The sequence below is a fragment of the Necator americanus genome, chromosome I (assembly GCF_031761385.1).
Source record: "Necator americanus strain Aroian chromosome I, whole genome shotgun sequence".
NCBI classification, from domain to species: Eukaryota; Metazoa; Nematoda; class Chromadorea; order Rhabditida; family Ancylostomatidae; genus Necator; species Necator americanus.
This window is the reverse complement of record NC_087371.1, coordinates 14,639,013-14,661,104: the sequence shown is the minus strand read 5'-3', so window position 1 is coordinate 14,661,104 and position 22,092 is coordinate 14,639,013. Positions and strand designations below refer to the sequence as shown.

Genomic DNA, 22,092 nt, shown 5'->3' with positions numbered 1-22,092 from the left:
CCATCGCTATCGAAGTCCAGCTTCGAGCCCATCTGTTTTTATAAAGCTGCTTGGTCACATGTTTGGATATTCCTTGCTTCAGATGTTTGGATATTTTTTGTTAGGTGCTCTTGCCATGACAAAAAAACTTGAGGCCTTAATAGGTCCTTTGTGCCGAAGGATGACGCAATAAAACATTATTTGCTTGCGTATTTTTCAAAAGTAGCCTTTAAAAAACTATCTTCGCTTCTTCGCTGCGAGGAGAACAGCAGATCGCCGTGTCCTACTTACGGTTCCAACTTGAAGAAGGTCCCCTAAGCGAAAGCGAAAGTTCTGGACTGAGCTACCTAGCTAGTTAAAGAGATCTGAGAAAATACAGGACTGATATGCATCCTGCAATGCATGGAACACGTAGCTCTATGTTCAAGGAAAACACACCTCATCGGAGACAGTCGGGTCACGTAACAATGCCAACCCACCGGTTAAGGGCCGTAAGAAGTAGCGTTTGTCGTTCTGGCTTACTGAATCCACACTCGGATCATTGCTTAGGATCTAGCAACAGTAAGATTAATTTCTTTTCAAAAACATGGAATCCTGATTCAGGACGCCGGACATACTATTCGTAGTTAGGTTGCGTTGAACACCTTTTCCCCTTATGGCGATAGCTAACTCGTTCGTAACCTCCGCTCTGAGAATTAGTTCACACAACTCATTAAGGAGCTCAGGTCAACAGCTTTTGCACATCTTCTCAGAACTACATCGTCAAAATAAACACTGATTGGCAGAAGAACTTCAAAGGCATCAGTTCTCAAGAACAATAAACGTTGCTGGGAATTGTTTTCTCAGAGGAGAAGTCTTTATTTTCTTCCTTTGATTTTATTCTCAAATCAAAGCGAATCGTTTTCAGTAAACCTATGCAACTTTGGCGAACAGCGGCTTTTTCACAAAATGCATGGAACGGCAACAGAGATATGGTTATGCTTGAAGCGTATAACCGAGTTTTCAACGAACGAGTTCACTTTGCCGGAACTGGGCGTGGTATCAGGTGCGACAGATTCCGAGGAAGTAGCTGCACTGTCTCGCTGTTGTTGATCTCAATGACCGTTATTAGAAGAAAGTGTTAATCCGATGCTCCTAAGCGATACATACACCCGAACAGCTGATCTGGTTGTAGCTGAGCTTGTTCCATGTCGTTCTTCTCCGTCGATCTTTCCAATTCTTTCGCCGATCAACGCCAATTTGTGTCCGTTCGCCGTTCGCTGTAGTTTAACTATCATTTATAGCTATCGTTTTTGGCGTTGTGCTACTTTCTCCTCGCTAATGTTGAAGGTCACTCGAAGCGCCTCTTTGATACATGAACAGCGATCCAATCTTGCACGGCACGTCCTGGGTCAGCGACCGAGGCGATGTCTTCCATTCCTCAGGGCAAACGAGGCTCTTTTACACAGTTTGTCCGACAATTGTTTGAGTCGGCATTCTTTACAAGTGCTTGTCTGCGTTCCCGTTACTTTTCCAAGACCTCCATGAACTCTCTGTCGCCTCCTTCTTGAAATCGCTGTTTGATCACCCACTCGTCAGCTGTTCCTGCCATCCATCGTTTGCACCAAATTTTCGCCTTCTCAGTTCAACATCGAGAGTATTTTCTAGTAATTCTCAAATTTTGGAGGAAATCTGCTTGGGGAGAATTTTCTCCTAGAATTTGCACGCCACCCCGGATATCCGCTTCTTCATTTCTTCTCTCGTTTTTTTTTATTCTTTCTTGCTAAATGCCAACGATTCCTCCAACTTTTGCAAAAAAAAAACTAAGGAACTTCCTAATGAAGGCCAACATAAGAAGAGCTCTAGTCAGAACTTATCGAGTTCAATGCTTTGAGGCCAAGTCACTGAATAACGTTTAGAAAAGAGTTTGAATGAAAAAGGAGTGATTGATCATAATTTTCTTCTTTTTCCATTATTCTACCTCCCTAGCGTTTGTCATGGTTAATTATTTCCTGCATTTTATTGTTCATACTTTACTGAGCACCAGCATTTATGTTCACAAAAATGAAAGAAAAAAGAACCTTCAACTCCACAACTCCCTTCTACTCCTTCCTTTACTTTTACGATTCTAGATGCATTCCCTTTCCAGTTTAAGGTACTATGCCTCCTTTGCTATATAGATTTATACAGATAATATGGACGCTTAAAGTTCTCTTCATTAAATCTTATATCTACATCCACACGTAGTTTGTCTACGTTTTGTATCTCGTGCGAGTTCCGTTACTTTCTATCACCTTCCACTACAAATACAAACTCTTTTTCACAAAAAAAAACCGAATAAAAGTTCTGAAAAATAGTAACTAATTTTTCCATCATTCTTATTTCACCCGAATTTTTGAAGATTGGAGTAAAATCCGAAAAGAACTCAAGCAATTGGTAGTCTTGGTGAATTAGATCCTCCATTCTGAAATTCTCCACTTCCGTTTTTTCTTCTTCGAAGAAAGTGCTAGAAGATTATTTATTGATAAACCAGCTATTGTTGTGTCAGTTTTGATTCCCATTGCCATATTCGAAAGCAAAAAAAGTCAACAGTACGTTAAAGGCATCACTCCACGAATCTGAGGTGATACGGATTTCAGGTGGAGTATTCGTATACGGGATCGTAGGTTACGGAGAGGTGGATGATTCCGTCCATTTATTGCTGATGGGCGTAAAAAAACGGCCCGGAAGATGCGGCGCCGCCCAGGGCTGGCGCGCTCCAATCGAACTCCTTGTAGAAAATAGTGCGCCGGAACGCCCGAAGCCGTATCTTCCGGGCCACCTGAAACCCGTACCACCTCAGATTCGTGGGGTGATGCCTTTAAACAAAAGGTAACCGCGAGCGCGGTCCATGAGGTAGGAAATATGAGCAAAAAAATACATTGATTGGCGACAATCCAACAATATACCTGACAATGACTCAATGCATCGTCGAAAAAAAAAGCAGCTGAATAAGCTATGATTTCATCCGCAGCTGAAGGCTATTTGCCAAATTTTATCCTTTTTTTTTCTAAATTTTATCTTGTTACCTTCACTTATTTCAAGATGATGAATTTTCTCAAATCTAATTATTCTGCACTATCATTCTGTGGACTAGCATAAACAATACTTTTTCCTTTTAAGACCCAACCATCATAAGAATAGACCAGAGCGGAGGCTTTCTTTTTGTAATTTAGTAACAAAAGTAGAAATTGTCCCAAGTTCCATATTTTTACGGCTCTCTTTTCTTGCGTTGTGGACCTTATCAACTGCAGTAATGCCCGTTCAAAACAATGAAAACGACTAAAATGTGAATGCTGCAAAAAAAAAGAACTAGTCATGGTATGAGAAGTGGGAGGAAAAGATGAAATAAACTAAAAACTGAGCGGTGAACTGAACTTAGAGAGCACAGAGCACAAAAACAACTATAGCATGTGGTGAAACCCGTAAATTTATGCAATGAACCAAACATTAAAACCCTAAGAGCCTACACCAAGTGTACCATCGCTACAGCGTTAACGCCACCGTAAGACACGTCGATGGACCGGCTTAGTCTTGACTGGCTTCGCTGTGGAAATTCGTGTGCGTAGACATAAAAGTCGTAACAGATTCGCCTATTCGTTCGCACTTATCTCTTTCTAATGTGTTTTCGCGTGATTATCACCAGGATCACCGTGCATGCGCATCTGTTACGACGCGCGACGAACGGTTCTCGCAGATGTGGTGGTCTTTGTCATTTCGGCATTTCCTGTTCTTCCAGCTGCCATTATCATAAATCCTATCGTGTGTCATAGCCGGAGAACACTATTCCGCAACCCCCAAAGCTTATTCCTTCTTCCCCAGGGTTCAAACATTTTCATCATCGGTCTATAGGATAATGCCATGCGGTGGGCATTGATCATCGAGCTAACGATGTTTACTCGTGTTTACCTGTGGCGCATGGTGGAAGCAGCATAACAACACAATGGTGGCTTTTACTGTTACTGCAGCATCCTATCCACTAGTCCTTTACTGCATCCTCCACTCATCCTCTACTGTGGTGTTATTTCGTAGAGTCTCAGACTTAGAGAAACCCTTTTTATGCGAGTTATAGGGTTTGTCGGCATAGCCATTGATCCATCAGGGTCTGTTCTTGATAGTTCATCTTCTAATAAAGGAATCCCGCAAAAGAAAGCCTCTTATCCTAAGTTCAACTCAAACATTTTTCTGCTACATCACTCGGAAAAACGCGCAGTTGAACACGCCACGCTCACTTCATTTTTTTCACTCACAAACTACTTTTCTACTTCGAAAACTAGAGTTGAATGCTATGATTTTGGAGCGAAACAAATTTTAGGACCCTAGTGAAGATCGCGGAAAAGTTCTTGTACGAACGAGAACGGGATTTTAATTTGTTTTTTTATACGTCAGTATGTCTAATGCCACATTTGCACACATTTCCCAGCATCTCAGATGAAGGGCGTTTCAACTGAAAATCTCCAAGAGGTGTAATCTTGGGATGATGGGGATCTTTCCCACGATTTCTCAGTTTCGTTGAAGGCAAGAGAAAAATGCCAGGCGCGAACATGTTTTCACTTCAGGCATCATGTAGGGTCGACAAAAGCTTTCGGCTAGTGGTCGTCCCAAACAGAACACATAAGAGTGATAGGACACCGCATAATGTAATGATGTCCATTTGCAGCCGCTGCTTAATTCACTCATATCATGCATATTTGTTTACTCATTAAGTTTTTCATATTTTGTCATGCTTATAAATTTAGCATGTCTATAATGAAGGTGGACGGTGAAGGAAGGCATAGAAGAGGAACTGCGAAAAAATCAAATCCAGCTATTAATATTTCAAACCTTTGGTATTCAAAATAATAACAGAATAGGAATTGAATATGCGATTTTCCTCAACATACATCGCTAACGTTGTTAAAGAAATAATCCGAAAATTTCCCCGTTAAACTTCCGAAATCTCATTCGACTTAAGTCATACAAAGAAGCATGTTGGCAAATTATATTCAGAATTATATTAATTTAATTACTTCTAACGTACCGCGAAATATTAAGGTTTCCAGAGCTCAGGACTGTTGAGCAAGAGCTCTCAAAATTCACCGATTATGATAGCAATAGGTTTTTCCGAACAGAAAGAGATTCTGGATCTAAACGAGACTTCAATTCATCTCAAACGTCTAAAGAGCACATAAAAATAGCTCTAGCTGAAGTTCTTCCCCCGTTCTCCTATACCCATCTAGTCATCTCCTTACATACTTCAGTCATACAGTTTTTTTAAAAGTATTTTCTCTTGTCAATCAAAGAACGACGGCGCAAAAATAACACAAAAAAGAACAAAAAAGTCCACAACTTGAACCTTGTGTCACTTAAACTCGCTTTACCTGTTTACTCTGAGACGATGTGTGCAGACATCGCCTTAGCAACCAGAGCAAGAAAATCCCATGTTCGGGAAGTATTCAACTGACCTCAGCACTTTTCGTTCGTTGTTGTTGATAGTTGATCTCTCAGGTGGACCTCATTTTACCTCCGCTGACGTGCGTCGACACGTGCTCCACCGAAAGTGTGCTCCGGTCCCTCTTCTGTCCCCTACCTTCTATAATCCATGGTTTCGTAAAGGAAACTTAACCCTTTGCATTCCGTTGTCGCCGTACGGGCGACATTGAAAATATATACTTTAAATATACTGTCGCTGTAGCGGCGACACACTTGCTTAGCTTATTTCAGCATTTCCAGATTTTAAAAAAATTCGCTAATTCCTCAGGCTTTCTGGGCCGCATTTTTACTTTCTTACTTCTTTTTTTTAGTTCACGTAGTACGGAAAGGAAAGAAAAGAAACTGTGTCGTATGTTCGAACAGACTGGAAAAGGGAGACCGAAGTGAGACCAGCGAGTTTCGTGATACTTGTCCTGAGAAAGTTCGAATCCATATAGGTGACTGCTTCCAAAAATATCATACTTTGAGAAATTTCGGAGATTTCGAAATATAGACAATTTATTTTGTTACTATTTTATGAATTAAAATTAGCTAGCAGTGGTGTTTACAATAAATAAATAGTATTGCAATAACTGCATTTTCTGCCTTATAAAATATGTGAGTTAGGAATAGGATAGCATCTCTAGCATTTCATTTCATTTCATTTCAATTCATTTGAATTGCTCTTCGCCTAAGTTTCACTGCTCTCCCTTTTATCCTCCTTGATGCGAGCTTACTTTTCGCCCTTCAAAGTCATCCCATCTTCAAAAAAATATCATAAATTTCCAGGATGACCATCAAAACCGTAGTGCTCATTGGTCTGGCCCCTCTCTGTGCAGCTATCTTGGGTGTCCAGGTAGGTTTCGCATTTGCAGTTGCAAATGCCGGCACTGCATTTTATATGACGTCAATTTCCATTGAATAGACGGGGCAGTAGGTCAAGTTGTTTGCTTTTATGCTGGAAAACAACCCTCAGTCAGTTTGTGCTGTTGTTGTTGTTGTTTTATGTGGGTCATGGACAGTTTACATGGTCTTCACGGGAATTTTTTGAGCAAATTTCAATCGTTTCCCCGGGGAATAAATAAGCAAATGTAACAGACCCGAAAAAACGGATAGGAGAAAGCCAGGAAAAGTTGAGTCCTTGATTGGAAAGTGGGAATCAAAAATAAGGAAAAGAAAAAAGATGGGGACAAGGGAAGAAGCAGTGAATGGATGCCGTTTTTCTGTAGTCAGTACGGTTTTTATTAAAATACTTCATATAGATGGGGTACTTTTTTATCCGCGAACAACTTTTTTTTACTGCAAAAACAGCATGCTTTCGAATTCATTCAGTTCCGTATGCGGAATTTTCTTCCTTTCTTCTTCCCTTTTCTTCTTTTCTTTAAAATCGGTGTTACCTTATAAACATCGGTCTCCTTTCGCTTTCATTTCCTCCAATTCCTCAAAAAGAAATTCCATGGTCGCACGTGTTCGACCTGGAGCGATGCGACTTCCGTCGGGTTAGTGGGAGAAGAAAACGGAGTGTGAGTGTCGAGCGACAGAGGAGCGTGCGTTGCGGCAGACGCAGCGCGAGCGCTCGGCCGAACACATCTATAAATATCGAATGCCTTCCAGTCGTGCGTTTCACTTTGAATCTTCTGGTGAGCTGATCGTTTTCTATCCCGCTTGATCGATATCTGTGGATTGTGCATGATCCATAAAAGTTGGTATCAGTTATATTAGTAATTTTGCCCTTTCTTGACACAGTGAGTTCAAATGAGAACTCACTTTTTCTTAAAAAAAAAAAAGGAACTGGACATACAGTACCGCAGTACAATACAAAGGTTGAACTGAGTGAGAATTTTGTCACCTAAAATTTCACATATCAAGCAATATATAACACAGAATTTACCATCCGCAAGAAAAAGAAATCGTATTTTTATGCATCTTCAGAAAAATGAGCTGCGTTCGGCCGACCTCTTAGACGGGTTGTGGACTTTCGTTAGGGAACGAAGTAATAGTGATGATGTTGGCTTAAAGGCTGCATGGTATGCTCTGGACTTGACGAAGTTTTTAGTAAGTTGTTTATTTGTTTGTTTACTTTTGATTTTGATAATTAGTTTAGGTTAGCTGAATTAGTTAAATTTTAAGTTAATTTGGTTAGATTCGATACAAATCCTACACAATGTCCTTAATATCTGCCACAGTGTTGTCGCTTTTTTATAGTATTACAGAACGCTACAGTAATGCCAGTGCCAGCCGCCTTCAACGACCTGTCCGCAGACGCAGAACTGCGCGATCATGTCGGATGGGTGTGGTACCAGACTTCGGTGATCATCCCTGAACGCGATATCGGGCAACGAATAGCTTTACGATTTGGAAGCGTTAATTACTACGCAAAAGTGGTGTGTGACTATTGATTATTCGGAGATAAAATCGATAAAGGATCAATAACTAAGGCAATGTGCTTCTTTAGTACTTTAACTCGAAAGAGGTGGGATCTCATGTCGGCGGACATTTGCCGTTCGAATTCGAAGTGACTCACTTAGCGTTGGTTGGTAGGGAGAATAAGGTGAGACTTCCAGTTTTGGAGAGGAACAAAGAGGAGATAAAATAATGGTTGGAAAGAGTTCGAATATTCGAATATTAGTAACATTCGAGTGAAAATCAATTTAGTACAGCTGAATTTTTTTATTTCCTGGTAAAAAAGTGGATTTATGGTCGCTTCTCATAACGCAACTACTCACACTCGTTCGTTTCAGATTACGGTAGCCGTGAATAACACTCTCTCATGGGCAACTATCCCACAAGGAGACTTTAATTATATGCGCGATAGTACCCGGAATATTAGTGGTAGAAATGTGAGTGTCAGGGCAACTACCACAAATCTCTGGAGGACATTTAAATAAAGGCGAAACTATGTTCTCTAACACTGTTTGATTGGAGTTTAGGTCTTATTAGGGAAAAAATCAATAGTATTGATTTGCGGGCGTTTTAGATTTCTCGAACACCGGAAGGCGCATTCAAGAACATAGGAAACTTTGATTTCTTCAATTATGCGGGTATCCTGAGATCAGTGCATCTGCTGAAGCTGCCACAAAGTCACATTGTTGATGTAAGGATCCTCGCGGAACATTTGGGTTAGTTCCGTAGGCTTCTTATTAGCACTTCCAGGTGCCGATACTTGTGTTTGCTTGGAAGACCGCGAGTTGCGTTCCACCAGAGCATGGTAGAAGCTGTGTGACAGGTGGCGGAAATGCATGAGTTGCTGCGGACGCGTCGCGGTCGACGAGGCAAACACAAGTAGCGGTGACTGCAGATCTACAAAATGCTGTATTCACCATTGATTGTCAATGATTATACACTAGGGAATCCCCAAATTTTCTCTTTGTATCTCTATTTTCCTACTGTATGTTCTTTTTCTTTCATCTCTAACTACGTTAACTCAGAAACATTCCTTCATTCGCTACAGATCGGAGATTTGCGTGAGCCCTGTTTTTGAGGAAGAAATGAATACGAAAAGAAAGAAAAAGAGAATTCGTCAATCAGCGATTCCTTGTTTGAAAAAAGAAAACTATACAAGAGATGTCCCACAATTTTGAATGAGCACTCAAAGCACCTTTTCATCAAGAATATGAGATCCGAAATTGGCAGGAAAAAAGGAGGAAAACCAACCTTTACTGGAGGACAACATAAAAAAATCTCGCCGAAAAAAACTGGCGTTTTAAGAGGGGAGAATTATAAAGAAAATGAGGAGGGAAAAACAGGTGGAAAGGAACTGTTACGGAATCTTTGATGCTATTGATATTGTTGGAGATCAGAGAAATGACTCGTGATAGTGAGCCGGGATAGTGCAGTTGGACAGCGGTAGAGAGGAAGAAGAGGAAAAAGAATAGAAAAGAAAAGGACGAACCTGCTGCTCTCGTCACTTCTCTGTCCCGCGTAACTTTTCAACGTTTCCTCGTTCGATTTATGGGGTAGTTTTCGAGTTTATCGAATTCATTGCTACTTTTCTGAAAAGAGGTGTTTAAATGGAGTAAAAGAAATATAGCCTTTATACACTTTCCTCCAATCAGTTCGTAAAAACCGCTTCTTTTCTGCTTAGGACCCGCACAATGCTCTGTTGAGGGAACATCGTTATTCCCAAAACTGCTTGCTTCTCTTTTCTTTTTTTTCTGCTTTTGCCTGTTGGCCAGCTTACATTTTTATACGTCAAACCTGTATCTTCCTTTTCCTATTCATACTTCTCGTCTTCCTTACCGTAATTCCAATGTATCTTCAGGATCATTCTCCTACGAAGTCGTACTAAGTCAAAATCGATCAGATGAGGATGTTTTTGTACGGATGTACGATCCTGACGGGACTATGGTAAGTGGCTTAACATCAAAAGAACGAAGAGATTGTGCGACGGCCAAATTCAGGTCTACTCTGCAAGAGGTCTCGAACAGAAAGGTGCACTGTCGGTTGTGAGACCATGGTGGCCAAGGGGAATGGGTTCTCCAGAATTGTACACATTGGAGGTAGGTATTTTGAAGACTCATCGCCATCGATGATGCAGAGAAGCAGAGAGAGGGAGAGCGATAGAGAGGGAGAAGGAAAAATAGTAAAACCAACCTATTAAGATCTTGTGAAGTGGAAGAACAGGAAGAAAAATAGTTAGCCTAAGAAAATGAGAAAAATAACAACAAAACAAAGGAGCGAAAAAGCCACGACGAATAAAGAAAACTATTTTTTAAATTCCATTTAAAGAATGTTTACATACCTAAGTAATCACCTTCCTAATTGCCGTAAAAAACGGCCCGGAAGATACGGCTTCGGGCGTTCTGGCGCGCTATTTTCTACAGGGAGTTCGACTGGAGCGCGCCGGCCCTGTGCGGGCGCCGCATCTTCCGGGCCGTTTTTTACGGCAATTAGGAAGGAATCACACCCCTCTCCATAATCTACTATCCCTTATAAGAATACTCCACCTGAAATCTGCACCACCTCAGATTCGTGGGGTGATGCGCTTTAAGCGTTCGTATGTGTCGTCGGGTTAGCACAGTCGGTAGAGCACCAGAATCTTAATCTGGGTGTCGTGGGTTCGAGCTCCGCACCACGGCCGCTGTTTGCGAATGTGGCACACAAAATAATTATGAAGGCATGATAACCTTATTAATCACTGTTTTAAATGCGAATAAAAGCATAACAGCTTAACGTAAATTTCACGTTTAATTTTCTTCATTATCTATTAAATTCCAGTGTAAATGTTTAGTCGAATTCTGGAATTGGGAAGCAAAATAGGAGCATTCTAAGCATGGAATCCTAGTTCAGATATTTTTTCATATCTCGACATTTCCCTTTTTCTAGGTAGAACTGATTGTTCCATTAGAGCAATTGCGCTTAGACGTCTATCGACAGAAGTTTGGCTTTCGCACCGTGGACTGGACAAAGACACAAATTCTCATCAACGAGAAACCGTTCTACTGTCTCGGATTCGGCATGCACGAAGATTTTGAGGTCAGTCGCTGGCGCTGCACGTCATTGGACTGACCGCACCAATCACAGCGTAGCTTTAGATCCACGGGCGTGGTTACAACCCAGTAGTGATGACAAAAGATCTGAACCTACTCGAATGGATGGGCGGTAATTGTTATCGCACCACACATTACCCGTATGCGGAAGAACGAATGGCTGAAAGCGATCGTCGTGGAATCGCTGTTGTTGTGGAGACACCGGCTGTGGGTCTGAAGTGGGAAGTTCCTGAAACGATGAATATCTTCCTATTGTGTCAAAAATATCAACTAGTATTTTTTCAGAGGTTTCTCGAAGGAAAATAATCTGTTGCATTTGAAAATGTTGGAGGAGCTAATCGAGCGGGACAAATCTCATCCATCGGCGATAATGTGGAGCTTGGCAAACGAACCAAGAACTGAGAAAAAGGAATCCAGGGCCTATTTCAAGTTTGTTTCTTTTTCACCACAAGTCCGCGAGAAAAGTTCCCGCCTTCATGCCGCTTGAAGGCATCACCCACGAATCTAGGGAGGTGCCGTTTTCAGGCGGGTTATGCCTCTACGGACTCGTAGATAGTGGGGAAGAGCGTGAATCCGTCCATTTCTCCCTGTATCAGTGCAAACAGACGACCCCGGAATGTTGTTCCCTATGACGGCTTCTTTAGCAATGCGCCACCCTTCTTCCCGCCTGCAATTAGTCAAAAACTCATTTGGACGAATCGCAGAGGGCGGGGGAGGGGAAGGGCGCAAGGGTGGTGCGCTGCAATAAAGGACGTCCTAAGAAACAGCGTTCCGGGGTTACACTGATACAGGGAAAAATGGACGGAGTGACCGTCTTCACCGCAACCTACGACCCCGTATAGGCATAACCCGCCTGAAACTCGTACCATCCCAAATTCGTGGGACAATGCTTTTAAAGGCAGCAAACCACGCATCTGACATGGTGAGGGAATCTGCGGGAAAAGCTATAGATAGGATCCGGAGTGGTTCCGTTCATCACTCCCCAGACGTCGTGACAAAAAGGCATGTGAACCGCTTTAGTCCCCTACGTTAGAACGCGCTTCTATGTACACGTTTCAGCCTGCTAAGCAGCCTATTCAATTTTCTCACTTGAATAGATTGGTGAGAATATATCATTGATCGTCGACCGCTCGCACGTGGATGCGACGCGTGCCAAGAGTGGCGCGTTGCAACTGAAATCGTCTCGTCGCAAAAAAAATGGGTGTGGAAGGTGCCGTCTTTGCGACGGTTAGTTGGTAATGAGCGGAATTACCCCGTATACCGCAATCCACAACCCCATCTCTAGTTTTTTCCTCATCAGATTCATGGTATGCTGCCTTTAGCTGCGACTTCTTGTCGAAAAAAATCTCGCAGTGCTCTCTGTTTTTTCGCTGGCACTGTCTGGCCCTCCTGGCGACTTGCAACATCTCAAAAACTCCAATTTTTCATGTAGATCCGCAAATTTTGTTCGCGGAGGTATTGCTGCGCTATTAGCGACCGCTTTTCCTAATCCTAAAAATGGCACTACCACTATTTCCACTTCAGGAATCTCGTCGATTACGCCCATGCACTTGATAAAACTCGTCCAGTAACTATTGTTTACGGCCCTACAAACTTTGACAACGATCAAACGGTAAGCGCTGAACGATGGACGAAAAGTTCCTTATCGATCAATATTGCGCGGTGATTACAGGCGGATCTACTCGATGTAATCAGTGTGAACCGCTATTACGGCTGGTACATCGATATGGGCCAACTGGACTGGATCAATCAAAGCGTCTATTGGGACATCGCGCAATGGTCGGAGAGGTATAAACGACCAATAATGGTAACCGAGTACGGAGCGGATAGTTTGCCGGGATTGAATCAGGTGATGATAAAAGTCGGTACTGATTAGTGGATTTCTATCGGGGATCATGTGGGAGGCAGGAAGTCGTGGCGGTAAAAACTAACAGTGCCCTAAATAATTTTTCTATGCAGCAAAAGAAATCCTGAAATTAAAATTATTTTTTCACTTTTACTTTGGTACTCAAACGAATACATTGGTGGTATCCGGATTTGTTGTTGTTTCCAAATATTGGAATAATCAAATTTTCAACTTTTTGAGTTATACAAGTATTTGAGAGATCGAACTTCTCGATTTTCGGAATAATTAATTTTACCGATTTGGTCGGTCAGCCATTTTTTGTCCTTTTAAATAATTTGAACGTTCGAGTCTTAGGCATATCGATTGCGAGCTCTTTGAATCCTAGCTGGGAATTATTCTCTCAACAGTCTAAACTTAGGCTGAAACGAAAAAAAAGATTGTGCTATAAAATTCTCTAATTTCTTTGAAGTACTCAGTCTTAATTCTTGTTTACGTTTCAGGAACCGTCGGTAGACTTTTCGGAGCAATATCAGAATGATCTCATTGTACGAACACATCACGCGTTCGACGCTCTACGCAAAGATCATCACCTCGCTGGCGAGATGATTTGGAACTTCGCGGATTTTATGACCGGCATGAGTACGTGATCCCCACCTGATTCACTACAGAAAGTTGTCGAAATTCACAGAAAATACGGCAGATAGATCTAAAAAAAAGAAGTAGAGATCTCAAAAAACAAAATATTCCATTCACTCATTCTGCCTGTCTCTTCCATCTTTTCCATTTCATGTGTTTTTTATATTTCATTTACCTATATTTTCCATTCCTTATATTTCCCAAAAATTCTGATGAACTACCGGGAAGTCAATGGTTCATAGATCCAGCAAACAATTTCATCGTTTTTCGGTGACTCCTCTTTCTATTTGCCGCCTCTCTTTTTCACTTCTTTCCTTTAGCAGTAGTACACGTTAGTATTGATCGGTCGGAAGGAGGTCGAACCGAATCCAGCCATCTTTCGAACGAGTCGAATATTTCTTTCTCACAATTAGAAAAATCTTACCTAATGATGCATTTATAACAATAATTATTATTAATTTATTGATTTGTTGTTTTCATCATGGTCATTATCATATTCGAATACACTTAAATCCTCGAAATCTTTAAGATTCACAATCTCAAAAGTCGAAAACAACCGCTCCAGAAAAATCTGCTTGTCCCCAGTTCTCATGGATGTCCAGAAATGTATTGCCATCTTTCACAGGTCATTTTCAGCAACTACCCGAGCTGTCGGCAATCACAAAGGCGTTTTCACGCGGTCGCGACAAGCAAAAATGGCGGCATACACATTACGAACGCGTTATTTATCGCTTTTTAATCAAACAAATCTGGAATTATGGAAATAACCAGTGATCATGTTCTGCATTTTTCCGTTATTTTGTAAATTATGTCTTAATAAAACTGTTCCATTCAGCCATCAAACTGTTCTAAGCTTTGTGGATACTAGTGGATTTTTACCGCCTCTATCTCGAAGAAAAAAAATCAAATCAATACGAGGACAACAATTTCCAAAACAACTTCATTCACCTCTTTGCAACTCTTGAAACAGAAAATAACAAAGCTGGGCCGGCGTTCAAAGAAAAATGGTCGCAAAAAAGCAAAAACGGTGAAATTTTCAATATTTCCAGAGAAACACAAATTTAGAGCATTTGAAAAAGTTCCCCATTCTTTTACAAACGCTCCTGAACAAACAGAATATTAAAGAACTAGAGGAAAAAACATATAAAGTAAGCTACACGTCTATGCTTTGATTTTGACTTTTTGGTCAAGCAATAAGGCGATCAATATGGACAGATCAATAGCCGATGATAACGTCTTGCGTTTCTTCGTTATTGTATGACTTTTCCACCGAATTTGAATTCCAACTCAGAGCTCTCCGGTCTTCCCGGGTTTTGCTTGGTGAGCAGTGCTGTCTTTCGTAAACGCGAAGCAGCATATCTAAATTAGAGAACTCGAGAATCGATCGATATCTGAAGTTCTATAAACTATGTATAGGAGAATGAATGGATAAATTTACTTGATCGATTCTCTCCTCCGCACCATTTGCGGATCGGATGCAAGGAATCGATGTGAGAGGGCTTCATCTGTACGCATACGTCGTCTGAAAGCAACAACCATCTTGTGTTAAGCATTCGCTACTGATTTGCTGGAGAGAAGCAGTCGAAATGTCGTCAATCATCAGTTCCACAAACGACCATTCGACGTTAGTTCGAAATCGTTCGAGGTTCATGAACGAGTGCACAACCTTACAATGACTTGCGGTGCAAGCCGGCGTGCAAAGTCAGTGTTTTCAACCTCGCAGACAAGTCTGGGCCTACTTATTGAACCCGAACGGAACAAATTCTCGGCTTGCTCTAGAGCGAACCATGTCCGCAGGCAGCCTTTGTGATTACATATTATATTAAATTTATAAAAGTTAGAGACTCACAATGGATTTTTCTTGAGTGCCCAGGTCACAAAACTGAGTGCTTCTTGACTGGCGTTTACAGGAATCAAATTCGGATCGCATTTAGTGTTCATCACGTTCTCCTTAACTTCTTCAGGACGGTCGTATTCGGAGGTGAATGGATGGAATCCGCCCAATCTGAGAACAATATCCGTGAAAAATTACTTGTTGCTCAAGATGACTAGAAAAAAAAAGAAAATCCAGACTTACAGACAGAATGCGATAACGCCCATGCCCCAGACGTCACTTTGAACGGTGACCGGGGTGTCCTTAATGTGAAGTTCCGGTGCTGCCCAGGCAAAATCAAGTTCTACTGGTTTAACAGCATTTCTGGATACCTGTATGAAAATAATGCATGAGCAGTCTAATGCAGAGAAAAACTGGCAGTTAACTTTCGGAGACAACCTACCTGAGCGCTGCCAAAATCGACAAGTTTGACTATCCAGTTCCTCTTCGATTGGAACATAACATTATGTGGGTTCACGTCAAGATGAACTACTCTAAATGCAGAAAACTCGTCCGAAAGGGGCGGAGAAAGCTAGGTCATCAAACGAATAATATACCCTCTGAAGTGTAACCAATGAAGTGCGCTGGTTAATTGTCCAATGGTGAGTCGAACCTAAACAGAGGAAATGAAACCAGCTCGGGAACAGTTTGCAACCTGTTCAATCCACAACATTCCACCTGTTCTTCCGTATAGTAGTCGATTTGACAAAATCGGGCGAAAACATCTTCGTAAAGACGCTCGCAAAATAGGTAGAGGAACCCGTTGCTGGAAGGGAAAGAAGCAAATAAACAAAAGGAATTCCCAAACCTCCTATACGATAAAATCCTCGATAAAATTAAATAGGATTGTTTGTACTCACTATTGGTAAGCAGCGACAAGATGTTGGACATTTTCGTGCTGAGCCTCCTTCAATGTCTCGTATTCGCGCATCGTGGTTTTGTTGTCTGAACAGAATTTTCCGAAGAACATACTGTTAAAGAAGCCACTAGAGGAACTTAAAGTAGTTAAATGTATGAAAAAATGTTCGAATCACCAAAGCGAGAACTCGTCAAGAACTCCTGAAAAATATTTTAAAAAATAGTCTTTCGATTCTGAATTCTCAAAAAAGAGAGAAATATCACTTTGACTTAATCTCATTTTCAAACTTTAGACAATCGGATCTCAGTTCAGTCTTCCACTAACTTCTCACATCTGTTAATGAGCCGTTACAATTTTAAAAAAATAATGGTACATTTTAGAATGTAAAGGGTTTAGCTCGAAATAAATTCTAAGAACAGAGTTAAAGTTCCTTCACATTTTTATCGAGTTCAACCGTCTACCAAAAACATGATTTATCACATGAAAGCTGAGAGTCTGGAGGATACGGCAGTATATTCAGTTGCTTTCGATCACGTCATTTCGCTGGATTTTGTCGGACCTTTTCTTAGTCACTTCGTTGAGACGCTGGACAAGGCTTCTGTCGAAGTTTTACTATCTTGTTGGTCAGGTGTTGGACTGTTTCAGCACGCCAGTCCTTAGCGTAAACGATGCCCTCCAGAATTGCTCAGAAGATCCAATTATGACCAAGGAAGATTCTCATGAGGCGTCCACATTTTTTTAGCTGCGGCTTTCTGTGCCTCCGTCCGGGCCGGAATCTTCTTCGCACTTCGTCTGTAAGGCCCAGTTGATTGAAGAGATGGCGCATCCACACTTCTTGGATAGTAAGTGCTGCGAAATGCCACATTGAGTGTTGAAATTGTCGAAGTCCTTGCCCAACCGGGTTGACATCTTCCTGGTGGTAATTTTTACAATTCTGTGTGACCGGGGCTGTCTAGTTGGTGGTTTTTCATTCTCGTCGTCCTCGAAACTCTGGCATATGTAGTTCGGCTCGCCACTCCCTCGTGCATGACGGTGACTGACGGCGAAGGATTTTCCAAGATGAACATGTTTCTCATAGAACTTGTACATGCGAATTTTTGTGGTGTCTTTGCTAGGGGCCATTTCTCAGAAATTTAGGTGTCAAGTAAGCCAATCCAAAGATACAGAGTGCTACAGCATAACGAGGATAATCTCCCTGTGCCAACCATTTCGTCATAGGATGCCATTTCGGAAACGATTGAATTGAATTGAATGATTTGAACATTTGAAAATAGTGCGAACTTTTTTGAACACGTGCTAATTGGTATTATAATGCGAATACACCAGAAAATGCGACCTTAATCACCCCTCCCAGCTTCCATACTCTGAATGAATGTGTGTCATAAGTACACGATAGAGGATATGTATATTATAAGTACTAATTGGTGATGATAGATAACTAATGATAACCAATAGTAACAGTACATAGTAATGATGATAGAGGTAGCTGTTATAGCGAATTATAGTAACAAGTAACAGTAATAACAAAAACACGGAATAAATGATGCGATGTGAAAATGATGAACGACATTTATGATTAGGAAAGTGCTTTAGGAAAGAAAACTAAAGAAAACTAACCCAATGGCCTAATCTTTGCCACGCAACGTGCTCCAGCCTCCTTTTGGGAGTCCACTGAGTGTCTTAGAACTGAGTACTTCCCTTTGAAGAGCAGTGATTCAATCTGAAAGCCGGATTTCTGCAATCGCAAGTCCAGCTGAGTGCAACACACATAAAGCACAAAGTGATAATATTAGAGGAAAAAGAGAAAGAGGACAGAAATGGCCTATAGCATGAGCCACGTTAAAGGCATCACTCCACGAATCTGAGGTGGTACGGATTTCAGGTGGAGTATTTGTATACGGGGTCGTAGATTATGGAGAGAAGGGTGATCCTGTCCATTTCTTCCTAATTGCCGTAAAAATGGCCCGGAAGATACGGCTTCGGGCGTTCTGGCGCGCTATTTTCTACAAGGAGTTCGATAGGAGCGCGCTAGCCTTGTGCACGCGAAGCATCTTCCGGGCTGTTTTTTACGGCAATTAGGAAAAAAATGGACGGAATTACCCCCTCTCCATAATCTTCTATCCCGTATACGAATACTCCACCTGAAGTCCGTGCCACCTCAGATTTGTGGTATGCTGCCTTTAATGAAGCTGTAGAAAATCAACAAACTCCTGACATTTCCACGAAAACGATAAGAATCCTCGAAAACATGCCTGGAATCTCTTTGTGGGGTCCTCGTTGAGCAATTGCTGTGGATCACTCGGCTCGACTCTTGAAATGTCCTCTTCACTTTCCTCCGAAATCCCCTCAAGTTGATGAGCAGACGTTTTCTGAGGTAATGACACCACATTGAAGCGACATTCTCCCCTCAATGATTCCATTTGTAGCTTTACAGCTCCTGAAATCCCGAAGTTGACTGGTTTATTTGTTGATTTGTGCTACAACTGCGAATTACGCTAACCTCTTCCATTTGCTTGAATAATTCTACTGATCAAACTCGGTTGTCCTAGACCGAATCCATTTCTGGCTGTCACACGGAATTGATAGCATCGTAACGGTTCAAGGTGTTTAACAACAGCACCCTCGTCATCCACCGAATCGCTGATGATCACCCATGGTGCAAAGTAATCATCAATACCTCAAAAAACTGGTGCTTACAAAATCCTCGTGGGGAAGTAGAAACGCGATACTGACCGGCTTGTCGATACTCCAAGCGGTAGGTGATACCCTCCAGATACGTCGGTCCCTCCGGAGCTTCCCATGTGATGAACGCCTCCGTGTCAGATGTGAATTCGCATTCTGGACGACCAGGGCGTGATGGTGCTTCTGCAAAGGTTATTTCTAGCTGCGGGCTCTCAAAACTCTCAGCGACATGAGCGAATGACGTTCATTTTTGTTCGTTTTCTTCGAAGCCTTTCTTGAAGTGTTTCCATTCTATTTCGGTACAGGAGGCTCGCAGAAGAGGACACTTTAGACTTGTGTCAGAATAGGGAATATTTTAGGAGATAAAAGCCAATTATCCCAATCATAAATCTGTTAGAAGTACAGAAGGGTATGGAGTGTTACTCACCTCCTGTGATAAGTCTGCTAGTTGTCTTGTCGCTTCCGTACTCGTTCAAGGCTGTACAAGTATATTCTCCCAGATCGTAAACGGCCGGTTGCGATATGGTCAGTCGACATATTGACTGACCCTGAAAAAGTATTTTCAGTCACTGAAACACACAATTACTGGGATTCTCGAGCGTTTTCGTAGTAGAGAGTGACTACGAGTGCGTGGCCATCGGCCAAGGTGTCTCCTCCTCCAATAGGTTTCTTATGAGAAAATAAGGGTACAACAAGGAAGAGAAATAAAATTGAGCAAATGTTAAGGACCATGAAGAATAAACAAGGAAAAATTCATGCACTATGAGCGACATGAGGAGATTTTCACATATGAAGAGTACGGAATTTTTAAGACGAACCTTTTCAATCTGATATTTCCCATTGCTCTCCAATGTGTTGCCTTGGAATTGCCATTCGATTTTCGGTGAAGGACTTCCAGAAACCGCACATTCGAACACCACAAATGAGTCGTTCTTAAGGTACACGTCACGGAGACGGGATACAAAAATAGGAGCGTAAGCTGAAACGAGATGTTTCCTGAATAACTGAGATAGTACACAACTAACCAGTTGTTGAATAGATTTATTCGCTTGAGAGTATTTTTCGAAGCTATACAGATAGAATATTAGAAGAAGACCTTTAAAATCGTGACTTATTGTCTCTTTTCTCAAACGCTTTTAGTAGTCGGGATAAAGACCTCTCATAAGGCTCAGATCACTTTTCTGTCGTCATCTGGACCTTTCTAAAACTATCTCGTTGGTTGAATTCTAAGACGAGTTATTCTCTACAACTAATAGTATAAACAGGACCATCCTTGCTTCAGTTTTGTCAGTTTTGTTGTGTAAACAGTTTGTGAGGTTTTTGTTGCTATTGTTGCACCAAATTGTCACCAGAAAATTTCAAAAATATTCAAAAAAAAAAACAAGTACAAAAGATGAGACGACTTTTTCTGGCTGGTCTTCGTAGTTAATAGTTGGTAATTAGTTGAGAGGAATAACATTTTGACCCTTTCATGAATGAAATATATGACAACTGAGTATCTCCACATGGGACCCAAGCATTTTTGACTATTTCTGGCAATAAACTATATGTGTCAGAAATAATGAATGTGTTTCCATCCAACTTGGGTTATCATCTTATAGCGACGGACTGGGACAATGTAGTGGTGCTGGTACCGATTCTTGCGAAAAAAAAAAACGCATTTTAGAACGAGACCCAGAGACCCAGTATTAGGTTAGATTGCTCTTGTCAAAAAAAAAAAAAAAAGATTAATCCGTCGGTGGGTCACGCAGCGATGAAAATGTTAATGTGGAAATCAACTCACTCCCGTCTGCGTTCCTTTTTGTTGCACTTGGTGCTACTTTCTCGATATCGGCCTTAATTCTCTCGATCGCCGTCAGCGATGGGGCCTTTTGCAGAGCAGTGACGTGCTCATTCGGTTTCGGTTGCACACCAGCTTGTTTCTCGCGAAGAATATCCGTGTATCTGAAACTCGTCCATCAACTTCTGGTAGATCGCTCCAGAAATGGGAATCAGTACCTTCTTCGTTCTCTGACAGTAATATCCTGATTTCTAAAACCGAGAATACCCTGTGTGACCAGAGGTGCACCATCGCCCCAAAGTTCACGACGATAATCCCGAACGCGACTGTTAAACGAAGGGCCTCGGGTGGCCATCAGGTAAGTGTCAGGACCAATCTAGGAGATATCTTTGAGAGAGAAAAAGTGAAAAATAAACAAGAAATTGGTAATTCCAAGAAAAAATTATTGTCTACCTGATAGTGAGAGTCCCATGGCGAATCATCTACGTCATATGTTGGTCTGTCAAACTCCATGTCATCCTTGTAGATATTCTTAGGACGATATCTTTCTAATTCCTCTCTGTCGGCCTAAAATGAGTCCAGTGTTGATACACATTTCTGCTTCTGTGTGAAATATTGAGCAAACAGAATTATATAGCAGAAAAATACAAATCTTCGAACCCACACACCCCAGAGGTAAAAAAAAACAGTGCAAAAATTCAGAAATTCATCAGAAACTCGTTCCGAATTGAATTTCGTTGTGTGTGCAGCGGTGAAGGAGAGGCGAAGGGGTGGTGATAGCGATATTCCGTGAGACAAGCAAAGATGGGTGGGGCCTCAGTTTCTTGAGGACAAACAATGTCGACGTCGGATCTGGTAGCGAGGATGACCAGTGTAGCGAGGGTGACCAGTTTTTTTTTTTCGGAAATGTTGTACATTATAGTTCTGCCGTTCGCACAACTTGTTGTTTGTCCTGCTAGCTTATTTTTTCAGTGATGGCAATAAATAAATAAAAAAGCCGAAATGAAGTATCAGTACAGTTGTACGGGTAGAGATTAGGATCGAATAATGCTGCAATTTTCTTCCAGAAAAAAGTTCAATAGAAACGGACCGGCGTTTAACATGACAACTGTGTCACACTGAGTTTTACGATCATTTTCGTGCAAATTTTCGTCATAATACTACCATTAGTTTCAGAAATAGCATCCGAACAATGTTTGGACCAACAAACACACTTAACAACTGGCCTCGGCCCATAAAATCTACACGACTCTTGGGAAGTGTAACCCTAGGCCCTTCCCCTCAGCAAGCTTTGCTAAAATTCGCTCACTACACAGACCTACATCCATTAGCAAATAAAACCGTATTTGCAGAGAAATCGGTCTTCTCCTTTTCGTTTTCTTGTTCTTTTTAGTAGGTTTATTTTGTAATACATTGTCATTCATAGGGTCAAGTAAACATTTAAATAATTTAGACCTAAATTAGTAAGCGGTACCATGT

The 22,092-nt window shown here is 41.5% G+C and overlaps 2 protein-coding genes across 5 annotated transcripts in view; one reads left to right on the top strand and one right to left on the bottom strand.

Annotated features, from left to right (window-relative positions):
- Window positions 1-893: 893 nt before the first annotated feature.
- On the top strand, window positions 894-14,186 carry RB195_005562 (uncharacterized protein; the record flags this gene model as incomplete). Of its 2 annotated transcripts, XM_064178144.1 has the most annotated exons (16): window positions 894-1,024; window positions 6,238-6,304; window positions 7,381-7,503; window positions 7,662-7,832; window positions 7,904-7,999; window positions 8,190-8,288; window positions 8,426-8,567; window positions 9,710-9,795; window positions 9,849-9,951; window positions 10,778-10,923; window positions 10,983-11,155; window positions 11,223-11,366; window positions 12,462-12,549; window positions 12,610-12,786; window positions 13,284-13,422; window positions 14,056-14,186. In XM_064178144.1, the coding sequence occupies 16 exons, from the start codon at window positions 894-896 to the stop codon at window positions 14,184-14,186; spliced, it is 2,016 nt and encodes a 671-aa protein (XP_064035224.1). The 2 variants fall into 2 exon arrangements, with proteins under 2 accessions (XP_064035224.1, XP_064035225.1); XM_064178145.1 differs by lacking the exon at window positions 894-1,024 and having other exon boundaries at window positions 6,239-6,304; window positions 9,849-9,947; window positions 10,774-10,923.
- Window positions 14,187-14,669: 483 nt separating this feature from the next.
- Window positions 14,670-22,092, bottom strand: part of RB195_005560 (uncharacterized protein) — a gene marked incomplete at both ends in the record, with an annotated part of 123,139 nt that continues 115,716 nt past the window's right edge. For all 3 annotated transcript variants that reach the window (XM_064178140.1, XM_064178139.1, XM_064178142.1), the window contains 17 exons: window positions 14,670-14,778; window positions 14,858-14,941; window positions 15,269-15,424; window positions 15,497-15,624; window positions 15,696-15,786; window positions 15,850-15,905; window positions 15,971-16,058; window positions 16,153-16,237; window positions 17,769-17,871; window positions 18,404-18,588; window positions 18,652-18,828; window positions 18,885-19,016; window positions 19,261-19,381; window positions 19,652-19,812; window positions 20,617-20,777; window positions 20,832-20,989; window positions 21,067-21,180. In XM_064178140.1, the coding sequence (XP_064035218.1) occupies window positions 14,670-14,778; window positions 14,858-14,941; window positions 15,269-15,424; window positions 15,497-15,624; window positions 15,696-15,786; window positions 15,850-15,905; window positions 15,971-16,058; window positions 16,153-16,237; window positions 17,769-17,871; window positions 18,404-18,588; window positions 18,652-18,828; window positions 18,885-19,016; window positions 19,261-19,381; window positions 19,652-19,812; window positions 20,617-20,777; window positions 20,832-20,989; window positions 21,067-21,180 (2,109 nt within the window). The remainder of the gene's footprint in view (window positions 14,779-14,857; window positions 14,942-15,268; window positions 15,425-15,496; window positions 15,625-15,695; window positions 15,787-15,849; window positions 15,906-15,970; window positions 16,059-16,152; window positions 16,238-17,768; window positions 17,872-18,403; window positions 18,589-18,651; window positions 18,829-18,884; window positions 19,017-19,260; window positions 19,382-19,651; window positions 19,813-20,616; window positions 20,778-20,831; window positions 20,990-21,066; window positions 21,181-22,092) is intronic.